Source organism: Magallana gigas, chromosome 8 (genome assembly GCF_963853765.1).
Source record: "Magallana gigas chromosome 8, xbMagGiga1.1, whole genome shotgun sequence".
Classification (NCBI taxonomy): Eukaryota; Metazoa; Mollusca; class Bivalvia; order Ostreida; family Ostreidae; genus Magallana; species Magallana gigas.
Window position 1 is genome coordinate 25838859 of NC_088860.1, and position 13706 is coordinate 25852564.

The 13706-nt window shown below is 35.3% G+C and overlaps 1 protein-coding gene across 1 annotated transcript in view; it reads left to right on the forward strand.

Moving 5' to 3' along the window:
* The window catches only part of LOC105331084 (uncharacterized), a 109598-nt gene that overhangs the window by 59983 nt on the left and 35909 nt on the right, over positions 1 to 13706 (forward strand). Inside the window, exons 6-10 of the mRNA XM_066069080.1 lie at positions 62 to 308; positions 3706 to 3860; positions 5679 to 7148; positions 8044 to 8241; positions 8873 to 8944. Coding sequence (XP_065925152.1) covers positions 62 to 308; positions 3706 to 3860; positions 5679 to 7148; positions 8044 to 8241; positions 8873 to 8944 — 2142 coding nt within the window. The remainder of the gene's footprint in view (positions 1 to 61; positions 309 to 3705; positions 3861 to 5678; positions 7149 to 8043; positions 8242 to 8872; positions 8945 to 13706) is intronic.

Sequence of the window (13706 nt, forward strand, 5' to 3'; positions counted from 1 at the left end):
CTCTTTACAGTGAGTTTAATGAATTTTTTTCTAAAAATAAATGAAACCTTATTTTTTACAGCACCTGCTGTGTCTTCTCCTCCAAGCCTTGGCCTCTATAGCCCTGAATCCGCACTATCACCAGGCCTTGAACGACGCCGACATCTCGGACATGCTGATGCAGCTTCTGCTGCCGTCAGACGAGTGGTATTACACCAATCACAGCACCAAATACGCCAAGTACATCAAGTACCATGCCGCACGAATCCTGGTGTACATGGGGCTCCTGCACAAACTCGGGGGTCGTGTGGACCTGTTTGACAGGAAGTGTAAGTATGCAGATAAACGTACCGGTGCATGAGCTCGGCCTTACAAACTCGGGGGTCGTGTGGACCTGTTTGTCAGGAAGTGTAAGTATGCAAATAAATGTACCGGTACATGAGCTCCGCCATACAATAATTTTTGACTGGATTGTTGTAGAGAAGTCTAATTATAACCACTCCCCCCTTCTTGGAGTCTAAGGAGAGGGGGATGGGGGTGGTTTAAATCAGACTTGTTGTAAAAATTTAATTAAGGCCTTGCTACCATTCCTTGCTAACTACCACTACCTCGTCCCTTCAATCCAATGCCCCCTCCCCCCCATCCCCCCTCTTCCTAAAAACCTTTGACTTTACACAAAGCCACACACATCACTCTAGTTTTCTTTTTGGACTTAAATTGAAGTTTTTTACTGTAGTCTGTCCCAAGATACTTATGCAGCACAATTCGATGATTTCTGTAAAAATAAACATACCTGTGAAAGAAGTGTAATTGAAATAGACGAGACTAAAAATATCCAAGGTAATTTTACTCACATATCGTATTATCATGCATTTTTCATTCAGAAAAATTCATAGGAAGGAAAACTGATTTCTTACAGAGATTTATAATAGGGAATATTGACATCTTTTTGCCATCGGAATACCTTGCACAATTTTATAACGTTATATAATCATTCCGGTCTGTTGCAATACAAAATTCCCATAAACATTTTTTAGCCATGTATGAAACCTGATAATCTAGAGGAGGTGTTTTAAAGTATTAATGTTGGTAATTTTTCATCCTCTTGAATGAACATCATTTGAACCCTGAGGTATTTACAAATATCAAGTGATTAGGCAACATGTGAGTCGAGAATATCTTGGGACAGAGAATATAGTATATATTAGAAGCTTAAATTAACATGTTACTCAATTTGCAATTTACTTATGGGTTCTCGTATTGCATAAAACAACATAGAGGAGGTCTACAATGTCAAATTGCTAGGATGAAGAAAGATCGACCCCTATGAATAGATATTTTAGAAGGAACACATTGCAAGGCATTGTCGGCCAGTCAATATTGTACTAAAAAATCTAATCAAGTAGTCCATTGGATGTACTGAGTTAATTCAATAGATTAATTAGGAGATAGCTTAGGTTTTAATTAGACAAACTTTTATAGCTTTGTCTTAATTACACCGCATCCCAAATGAAGAATAAAATGAAGCAAATTAATATAGTAGACTCCACAGGGAAAAAAAATGGAAGTAAGAGTTTTACTGTTGCAGAAGAAATAAAAAGGCTTTGATATATATATACTGAAAATTGTGGAGTTGGATTGCTAAGAGATCACGAAATCACGGCGGCTGCAGTCTGCATGTGTATTGATTGGGGGCCTGCTCTATGGAGGCTTTAGCTGGGGATTCTGGGGCCTGAGATTTATCAGTGGTCATTGTCGGGCCATCAGGAGCGAGACCCAGATAAACAAAACATAATGACACATATTAACCTCAACGGGGAGCTGATAAAACAGCCAATTGATGGCCCCAGCCACCAGTAGAAAACAGTTCCAGATAAAATAGCCTGTAAGGGGAAGTTGTTGTTGTACATTTCATTATTGGTGCTTGATGGAACTCGAGGACCATTTAGGGAATTCTGTGTTAAAAAGCCCAGTAAATGCATGGCTCTGCTGACCCCCGCAGGCTATGTAGAATTGTGGAGTTTATCTGTCTGCCATTATCTAAAAAAAGGGTTAACAATATAAGGCAGGCCTTGAAAAATGTTCATGTTTGTAAACAGAGCAGATAGGGGGAATCTAGGGTGAGAGTATTGATTTATGGGTAAATTGATCAACACTTAACTAATGTGTAAATATTTTGTTATGCCAATGATGAATACCAATATTACAAGCACGGGGGACCCTGTATGACCTTTACAATCATCAGTCTTTTGCCTTTTTGTTGAAAAGTAAACACTTTACTCTGCTATTATATCAGACTTGCAAGCTTGACATATGAAAGAAGTGATGTATTAATTAATGCATACGCATGCAGTAATTGAAGGTACAGTTCACATTTCTCCCTATATGTTTTCCCTTACTTGCTCATGCTGCAAAAATTAATTGTGTTAATTGTAAATTTCTCAATTTAATACTATAGTTGAACTTCATCCAAAATGTAGAGTAAAAGACTTGTTTGAAGCAAATGACTGGAAATGAAACAGAATTTTTAATTACAGTGACTGTCGTGTTCTTCATTGAATTTGTGGGATCAGAGAGAAACTTAGATTTTCATTTTCCATATAAGATATTGATGAAACGGCTTAAAGGGATGTTTAAATAATTTGTATGAATCACGTTTAAAGAAAGAACCTTGATTGATTTTCAAAATCCCTAAATAACTATTTTTAACACGATTTTCTGTTGTTGTTTTCAATTAGTAAAATTTTTTTTTTTTTGCCTCAGTATTGTAGAGTTTTTTATGTCTAGAGTAACATGTCCAACGGTCCACAAAATTTTTATAAAATTCAAGATTACAAAAAATCTCATATTTGGTCACCTTAAAGGTCAATGTCAAATGTACAAGGTCATGGTCAAGTTGATCCACAGTTACATTGGTTACCTCCCTTTCCATTACGTTCTACAGTTTTATAACTACATGTTTTACTTTGTCACTTTGGGATACAAGAGCCTCATGAGGTTTTTAGTATAATTGTAAAACTGCTAGTGTGTTGATTAAAATCGTAGATTCCTACTTAAATGCTAAGAATTAATATGCGCTTTAAAATCCCAAGAACCTCACCTCACATATTCTAAAACCTTGCTTTTTTTGGGCTGTTGTTGTATAATTACTATATTGTATCATGACAAAAGTTCAGCGCTGCGAATTTTGTGTTCCTGAAAGTTTCTACGAAACACTAGGATTGTAGAATTAAGTACTTGCATTAATTACAAAATCTACCTTAATACAGTCAAACCTTGTTATCTCAAACTAGATTGGACTGGTTGTAAACTTCGAGATATCCAAGTATTCGAGATATGAAGGGTAAATTACTTAAAGTTTAATTGGTTGGAACTTACAAATCACTTTGAGATATCAAAGTTCAACTGTATTTTGTCAGTAGTTCTTTGTCTATTTGTACCACATTACCACCCTTGCATATTTCTGCTTCTTTACTAATTGATGATATATATCCAACAGTGTACAGCAAAACTTGGTTATAACGAAGTCACTGGGACCTAAGAAATTACTTCGTTATATCCGAAATTCGTTATAACTGTATAAGAAATTCATTAAATTTACATAACTGCATGGGGATCCAAGATGACTTCGCTATATCCGTGAGTTCGCAATATCCGTGTTCATACTAAACGAGTTTTACTGTACAATGTAAGTGGTAACAAAATGGGTTTTTTTTTATCCTTTAGTATTTATGGACACGGATACCAACTCCCATCTACAGGTCCACTCCCCGGAGGACAGCTTCATTGAACTGATGGCCATAGGGAGAGTGGTTATGTGGAACGAGAACCATCATCTACAGGCCGCCTCCTTAGAGGGACTGGTAGCGGAGCTCATTGAGGTACATAACTAGCTGTTATGGTCTGTCGAAGGTCCCCGGGGACCTCAACTTTTGATAGATAATTTGCTATAGCTGTAAAACACGGTTATAACAAAACTCCAAGGACTGGTGATTTTGATTCGATACAAACTGTAATTTGTTATATTCAATAAAAAATTTATTAGTCAGCGTTTTGATAAGGGGAATGAAACTGACTATGCTGAAAGCGTGACTTTGTTTTAACTATATATTTCAGTACATGCTTTTCACTCAAGCTGTAGTAAAAATGTATGTGTTAAAATTGATTCAAGGATTAAAAAAATTTACAAAATCTACTACTACCTGGCGAAAATAGTAAGAGTATGTCAAGAAATTTTTCAGATCCACAAATGAGAGTTACATTTGCTTCTAAAAGGTCATATTTAATGCTTTTGTTTAATACCCAAAGAGGCATTTTATGGTCTTGGTTCCTGTAAATAGCAAGCTCTGAGAAAAATTCCAAGAAAAACCATTAAAATTTGTTTGTGCATTGATTTAAATGGAGTTAGGTAATGATGAAGTAGGCAGATGTATTGCGATAATATATACCTGTAGTAGATTTTTGGTAAGTGTATATGAATTTATATGCTTATAAAATGTGACCAGTTCTGTATCGAGGTACATGTACATTTGTTTTCATAATTCAGAGATATCATGCAACATTTTGTTTTGATACTTTACTCGACGGTTAAGGGTACCCACAAAAAACCATGAAAATTGAGCTGCTACAAATGATTTCATAAAATAATTGTATTTGGTTTCTGATACCAGTACTCCAGTTACATAGACAATTAACCTTCAGTGTTTATCTACTTTCACTTTGATCTATACTTCTTATCTCCATAACAGCTGCGCGAAAAGAAAAAAAAATGAAAAAAAAAAATGTTCAAGGTGAAGTTATAGATAGAATAAGGTAGATTTTATTCCAGGAGGCTGCCAGGTAACCAGACAGATTATAATTGCTACAGACAGACACATTTACTGGAGGCCAGCTCACGGCTATTTTAAGAAAAATCAGTGAAAAAGAAATAATGCATGTAGCCGCGAGATTCTATCTGTAAATTCTTACATCAAATTGAATCAGGTTATTGAACTGGTACCTGTAAATCAAAGTACTCAAAGTACTGGAAGTTGCCAAGCTAGCTAGGAGCACAAAAATATGTTTTATAAAGAGGTTTTGAAAAAGGCAAAAATATGGAATTTTGTACTCTTAAGTTATTAACAATTAATGCACATAGCTTTATATGTCCATGTGTTTTTTTCTAGTTTTAATGTTAACAAAGTGCAAAGAAGCATAACTCTAGCTGCTAAATTCCAATGCCTGAAGGCTTTCATCATTGATTTAAATCAGTCTGGCAGCAGACCTAAGATAATTTAATTTCAGCACTCTGATTCAAGAGATATTTACAGGGAAGTCATGTTGAATTTTTATAACTATATATAGTATACTGCAAATTACTTGCATGCTCAGATCAAAAACTATTTTCAGAAAAGTATGTCAGTTATCTTAGATTTAAAGCTTTCATTGTGTAAAAGGTTAGCACACATTTTGACTGATTTTGGTTTATATTGCTTTGAATGATGTCTAAATTAGCTATTAAAGTTGTTAAATTTATGGAGTATGTGAAGAGATAACGAGTTGCGTAGGAGTTAATTATGTAGATTTTTTTGTGATACCTTTTTCTCCTTGCATTTAAACAGGTTAATATGTACACATCTCTATTTAGGATATGGCAATGTTAAATATCTTGTTCTTAATTGGCAATTAATAGTTAACGATAATTTTGCGATTATTTGCAGGAGGCTGTTGGGGACGAAGTGGAAAGTTCCGAGTCGACAATGAACCTCTCTACCTCTGTCCAGAGTCTAACTACGCTCATCAAGCAAAATCAAAAGGGTGTGTTGTCTCCCTTTATTTCCCCAGCATGTTCAATGGAGTTCTTGACCGAGATCGACAAGAAGCCATTCAGGGAGCAGCTGTTAATGGCCTTGCCCATGCTAATTCACCCTGTGATCATCTTAAGACTGTTGGCTCACAAACTTTTCGGAAATATGATTCGGCGGAAATCTTCCCATAGTACTTTGGAGACAAAGTTGCGGCCACCGGAAAATCCGATGGAGGAGGTCTGTCCACCCAGGTGTAATTCGGAGAGTGTTAAATACGAACTGAAGAAAGATATAATGAAGAAGAAGAGGAATTTAAAAATTTCTATAACGAACAATAAGAATTCATCATCTGATGAGATGGAATCTCCAAATGTGTCTAGTCCTGGGGATTACGTCAAATACAATGGTGTTCAATCCAAAAATAAGCCCACCCAGTTAGCTCTTAAAGCAATGGGTCAGAGCTTAGCCAATCCGACTCAGTCCAATTCTAGTGGTCAGATAAATCAAGTATGTGAATCCAGTAGTGGTAATGCAATTAGTAGTCCAGAGTCTTTTAGTGAAAACAAACATGAGAAAAATTCAGGTAACCATGCCAACAGATCTAAACTCTTTCATTGGTCGAGTAAGAAGCATCTGTGCAAGTCTCAAAGTAGCATGTCAGCCCCTCAGTCTGAGAATAACAATGACAGTATGGACCTTGGTTCTGAAGGTTCACTGAATTCTCCTTCTGCCGATGTTGATATAGTTGCGTTTCAACGAGAGCTCATAAACTTGCCAACTTTTGTGATGGACACTCCTGCCACTGATGTGTCGCCCATTTTCTCCCGCTCAAGCTCGGTGCCTGAGAACTTGGCCAGGACAGGAGGCAATGACCCCTCCCCAACAGAGTTATCTTCCTGCAGCTCTGAGCATCTGAACAATCAAAAGCGTAGTGCAGAAGTGTTCCCAGATACTTCCAAAGTCAAAGTGCCAAATTCACCATCCGTTATCACCATAACAACCACAGACTGGACCAACTGCCCTCGACAACAGGACATAGGATTTCAGCCTGGCGAGTCCTCCACAGACTCCAACAGTGACTCCAAAGTGGCCAATATCGAAGTGCATTTTGAGGCGCCCGCCTCCCCCATGTCTAGTGCTAGTCAAAGTCCTCAGATATTTGAATTCCCCAGCCCCTTTGATAGCTCCAAGCCCAACAATGGCCCACCAGCCACCAGTGTGAGTGACAAGCAGTCACTGCTTTGTATCACCACCAGTGTGGCTACCACCACAAACTTCCTCATCCCCTCACCCACCACCTCAATTGCCTCCTCAACCACTAACACCTCAGTTGCCTCTCCATGGTCACCAAGCACGCATCACACCAACAATGTCAATATGCAGGTACCTACGCTTCACTAATTTGGTTGTAATTATTGTGCAAGAGGCTTATTTACTGCTGGCTTAAATGATAGCTATGTTAATGAATTACATGAAATTAGAAGTAGAGTATTGAATTGTCATATCAATGCATATTGCTTTAATTATTGCATCAAAAAAATTTGCAAATTTTGTTCATGAAAGGGATTTGAACTATTGGTATAGTACACTTTGGCAAATGTATAGTTAAAACTAAGAGTGATAACTGTGGAAATGTTAGATGTTAAAATAACCCTATTACAGAAAATGATCTTGAATCGTGCTGCACCTAATGTGGAACCATCAGATTTTAGATAGTTTTAAGTGAGAATTTTGTATTTGTTTATGCTGATAGTGCATACAATTACATACCACCCAAATATTTACTGTTGATACTTTAAGTTGCATAGACCCTTTAATAAGAAAGATAAATCTTACTAGAATTCATGCTCATGATTTATTTATTAAATTGAAATGCAATTTTTTTCAAAAATAGCTTAGTAATATAGGCTGATACTGTTTGCGTTTAAATCATGAATTAGATTCACAAATTACAGTGATTCCATAGAATATATTTGTCAACAAATTGTGAAATCTATGAAAAATTGGTTCTTATGATTTGTATTAATTATTCCACAGCACCTGATGCTTAATATCATAACTAATTGTTGCTTACATGGTGCAGCATTATTGTTAAAATAAAAATCATTGCTTTTGCTCTTGAGCATTTTGTCTAGCTACTAGCTTTATCTTTATTTTGTTGGATAATAAATTAAATTTGGTTATAAGTTATTCAACTTCATAGATTTTTTATTGTTTTTTGTTGTTGTTTTTTTTACATTGAGATGAGACAGAATTTTATGGTTGTAATTTATTAAAGGTGATACATCCAGAGATTCCAAAGCCCCATCTAGGTGTGCTCAAGGTCATTGAAACCTGGATCAAGGTCTGTAGCAATGACCTTGACTGCAGCAGCCTTATCATCCACGAAATGCGGGATTTCCTTCGAAAGATCTCCGTTCTTGGTCTCGAGTACAAAGCTTGGTGTCAACGGATAGGCTCTTGCCTGCATCTAGAGGTAGGCTAGCTGTTTAGACAGCTGAATGGTTGTAGCCATTTTTCCACTATATTTATCTTCTTTTGAAGAAGAGCTCTGGATACAGATATAGGAAAATAATTCAATTTTAAAGCAGTTTTTCTGAATTAAAGTTTACAGCTTAAAATCATATATTAAAATTTTTAAGTAGCTCTGATGAGTTAAGTTAAACTGTAAACCACCCATGCAGTCTCTTTAAAACATGGTTGGGGCCAAAACACTTAGATGAATTCCTTTTTGATCTCAGTCTCTGTTTTTTACCATTTATTCCTTTCATAAAAGTGAGACTGATTGAGACCAAAAGTGAGCTCACCTAAATTTTATGGTCCTGAAGCTAGGTCTTTTAGATGTAGTAGACAATGTTCACTTGAATTATCATTACCTTGGTACCTATAATGACCTTATAATCTCAGATTTTCACTGCTTGTATCCTTGAAAAATTGAAAATATCCTTCAATATTATTCAGTGAATAACATTAATTTTATGTGATTTATTGAAACTAATATGTTGGATATTGCTAGAAGCTTTAAGGTAATCATAGGCCAAATAAGTGAAAGTGAAATTCATCAAAGAGACTTAATTAATTTCAACATTTTATTTTTTTTTGAGCAGGAGAAGAATACGACCAAGCAGAGATCGGAGAAAGAAGATGACCCACAGAACATTCATGCGCAGTATAAAAGGGTAATTGGTATTCATTTTGGTTTTTATAACAAACTGATAAGAGTTTCTTCCCTTTTTACTTGCTTCATTGCATAGAAGTCTTAGATTAGTGTAACGTTACAGTGTTTTGAAAACTAATTTCATTCAACGCTGAAGAAGTAAATGATATGAATGGAATTGAGTCACAAGGTTTTTTTTAATACAAGTTGAGGTTACATCCATTTAATCTCCACCCACCCATCCCAAACCAAATTCCTTAATAAAAAATTTGACTTTATAAATAAGAAAGAAAAAGTTTGACAGCCTTTAATCAGACACAAACAAGAAATTAAGAGTACAAACTAGTTATTAGAGTAAACTGTTGTTTTCTTGAGTCCATAACCATGATAACACAAGCCTGGGTCTCCGGCTCTGTTTGCGAATTGCTTGTCATCCGATATGCAGCGAACTGGATGTGAGGGTTTCAGCATGATGGATGAGGACAGAGAATTCTGTTTACAAATTTACAATGCGTGGATGTCACACCGCTGGTCAGTCTGTCATTGTATAATTACAGTAGTAGCTCCTCCGTTAGTGTCGTCGTAGTAGTAGTATTATCCATTTGTTGTTGTAATGTTTGGGGTTATCAAGGCCGTTCAAGGGTCAGGCATGGGTCTTGTTTTCTTCTAGTACAATGAAACTCTCATTTTAATTAATTAAAGAGATGCTGGGTTAGAACTCTTAAATTTTTTTTTTTTTTAATTAGATTTAGTCAAAAACAATTTATTCTTTATTATTTTCAATGATAATCAAATTTGTTACAAAAAAATGATTAAAAATGTTAAAGATTAGATTAACTGATGATCAAATTATCAGTGAAGGAAAGGTACATTATGTATGATTTATTTGAGGGCCTTTTTTTCAACGCTGTATTTGTGTGGGAAAGAAGCAGATGACAATGTGTTTCTCCAATCCAGAAAAGAATACCTTAAGATAGATATCAGTATATAAAGATTATTAGGATTATTGTATTCCTAAAGTGTTGATTTCTTTCAAATAGCAAAAAACTTATTTCTTTATGAAAAAAATGGGTTAATTAGAATGGAAATGATTTCCAAAACAAACCTACTTCATTGCCAATATAATATAAGGTTAGGTTTTAGATTGAAAGTTTTTTTTTTAAATTAAAAAAAAAAAACACACACACATTTTTTTCATCTGATTAAAAAAGTTCACCAAAAGCAACTGGCTGCTTTGAATATAGTTTACTACCTGTATATTCAAGCTAGCTTCCCTGTGTTCTACAGATGACAGTAAGTGTAACGTATCCCTTAGGCCCTAAACTAAAGTGCCATTTACACCTGCCTCTTGTAATTCAGTGTAAGGTAAATCACGGCTGATGTATACTTAATAGGTCTAGAAGTCGCACGAAACGCAGGGAGATAATTTATTTGGATGCAGGTAGAGAATGCACTGTGTGGTCTTGGGCATTCGTATAGTTACAAAATATCAGAAGGACATAAAATGCACATAAAACACTGGATGAAAAGTGAAAAAAAAAATAAACTTTAACTCTAAAGACTTCATTTGGTCTCTATTATCAAAATATTTTATTTAAAGAATGTTCTTTTTATCAGAGAGTTAATAAAAAAAATTTAAAATCATAAGTAACTCAAATTACCGTAATTTTCCAAGTGTTAATGACAAAACCATAAATAAGATCCTTATAGGACACATGCACACAGATGGCCATTGTAAAAAGTCTGTGGATTAATTGTTTTTATGTACTAATTAATGGCTGTGCTGATAATAGCTACATCCTACACATAAGAAGTTAGATTGGCCTCATCAAGACGGCAGGTAGCTTCTTGAGAGCAGCAGGAAAGTAAACAGACAACTGTGTACAAGGTCTCAGTTTATCTAGGGGCGGGCTCACAGTGGTGTTTGCCGCACATATCGCCTAATTGTTGCAGTGGGGCACACAGGAGCTGCTGATCAGAAGAAGGGGAGCTAATTCTTCTTATCAGTTTTTCTCGAGTTTTATGTTTCTTACCGATGACAAGTTGAATGATAAAAAGAAGAAATGAAAAAATGTGAAAAATCTTCAAAAATTTGTAAAATGTATGAACTGGATGGAGATTTTACTTCAGGAATGGATCATCTTTCTGTGTTTTATGAAATGGAAGATAACTGTGATATGGGATTTAAGGAGAGTTCTGTTGGTAATAAATTTCACGAAAAAAATGACACTTTATATTGTCGTTACTTTTGAAGTGAAAATTATATAAAAATATTGTGAAGTGGGTCTTTTAATTGTTTTTAGTTATTCCAGACTGTGATGGAACCAGCATTACATCAAAATCTTTGAATCTGTGTTCAGAATTTGTGTTTCCTTTCAAGATAGAGACCTGTTTTCTGTGAGGAACATTGAATTTAATGACTACGTTCCCACAGCCTCTATAATGAGAGGAAATATATAACAAGAGGCTTTGCTTTATGATGCAACTGTCTTGATATAATATGAAAAAAGGCATCCTAATAGAAGGATCCATTATCTGACAATGTCTGTTACCGGCAGTTCAAATGGTGTCAGCAAGTTGAAAGCGACTCTGCAAAGAGGCAGCCACTTTGGAACCTTCTCGCAGGGAAACAACGTTTTGTTGTCTACAAGCAACATCTTGCCATGCCCCACAGTGGATCTGAAAATTCCCGTTACCCTCACTGTCAGTATACAGTCTCTTCAAGGCCCACTCCAGATGACCTTTGACCACTGGTCACCAAATCCGGATGTTGTTTATCCGCATTGTAACTCTATCATATCCACTTGGTGGAATATCAATTCGCTCAAATTCTACTTTGCCACCCATCATCCACATTATCAGTACAAGGTCGTGAGGAAAGTGTCTCTGAAACCATTTGATAAACTTGTTCAGGACTTTGCTAAGGCTGCTTGTCGCAGAAAAATGTTTTGGTTACCAGACATTGACAATCTGCATCGCAGACAAATCGGACAGGTGAGACTGTGTTAGGTTGCAGCAGCCATGGAACTGTCTTTAAAAATCCCACCCAGCACATTTTTCCTTTAAATGTAGACCCATATACCTTTTACAACCATTTTAACAAGACCTTGGACTTTTGGTACGAGGTGCTATCTATTTCTTGCATCGTACCAAATTCAAAATGACGCTGGTTTCAAGTGAAATATACATATATTGCATATTTTTAGCTCAAAAGCCAGACAAATCTTGTTGATTTCAAAGGGCCATGGCTGAGTGGCCAGTAATGAAATAGACAGGCCGATGTCACAATGCAGTTTGACACAACTACCCAAAGTCCAAGCTCTTGTTAAAATGGCTTTATTTATTGAAAGATAATTCTTTTTAAAAGTTATCAACTTTCAAAGGATTTTTTTTACCATCATTATTACAAGTAATCAATTACTGGAATTTATTTGAACTTGAAAAAAAAGTGATTGCAAATTCCTTTTGTAGTGGTGAAGGTGGGGGGGGGGGGGGGGGGGACAAAGTCAGTGGAAAAAAGTCACCACCTTGATTTCATTGAAGATTTAAAATGTTATCACTTATGTTTCATCTCATTGGCAAATATGTAAAATTATACAACCATGGAAGATGAAGGTAAGATTTAAGGAATAATTTAATGTACCCGTGTGTTCCATTCAGTTGTTAGTTATTACGTTGTACATTACTGAATTAAATAAGATGCTATAAAAGAACACAGATAGAAATGTGATCGTGCGTGCATGTTTCTCTTTCAATGAAACCCCGTTACAACAGCTTGACAAATCTGTACAGAGAATCTTTGTGTTCCATTATAGATTATCTGGGTTCAGTTATAATTGTGTGATTAAATCAAGTCTCTCTGATCAATAACGGCAATAATGAGATTGTGATACAGCCGAGAGTTGCGCAGAATTAGGGTAGCTAGACCACATTCCACGGAAATTTTTTCGCCATTTGTCATTGTCTTGCGATTTGCAATGGGTGCAGCCATGGAGTTTTCTTAAGGTTTTCATACCTCCAGCCTCAAAGTACATATGTTTTTTCATCATAAAAATGATATTTTTCCTTCAAACTTTATAAATTAACTGATATAAAAAGAAATTTAATAATGGAATCAATGCATTTTAAAAAGTTACTGCAAATTTGTGCACAATTGATATAATGGAATATATATACAAGTTGAGATCAAATTTAAAAAGAAAAATGGTTTTTGGTGCATCGGTGGCTGGAACCTCTTTACCTACATGTAGCAGACCTCTGTAGAACTTCTAAGCCAAACATTTCGTTGAATAAATGATCATAATATTACATGTATTGCTAGAAAAATTATAATGAAATATGTCTTAATAAAAAGCAAATTTATGGTACGAATAAACAAAATTTGAATAATTTAGAATTATCGAGCATGGCTAAGGATAATAGCTCGTTAAACGTCATTCTCATAGATTTCCTTGTATTATTTGAGTTTAAAACTCAGGACAATATAACAACTAAAAGAGAGCCTATTAATTATCAACATACAACTGTATTCATGCACTTTTTAACAACATTCAAAGTGAAATATTGTCCCTAAGCTAATTAAATTGAAAATTTAGTTTTTCTAAATACATAATATATATGGGAAATGTTTTTTGTATTTTTATTTTGAAAGGATGTCTAAGAAATTGAGTAGCTACAAATGCTGCATCAAATTATATTGCTCTATAAAGATTTGATCTACTTAATGACATGGATGAACAGACAGCCTCTGACATGTTTATAAGCCTGATGTATATAAACAGGAC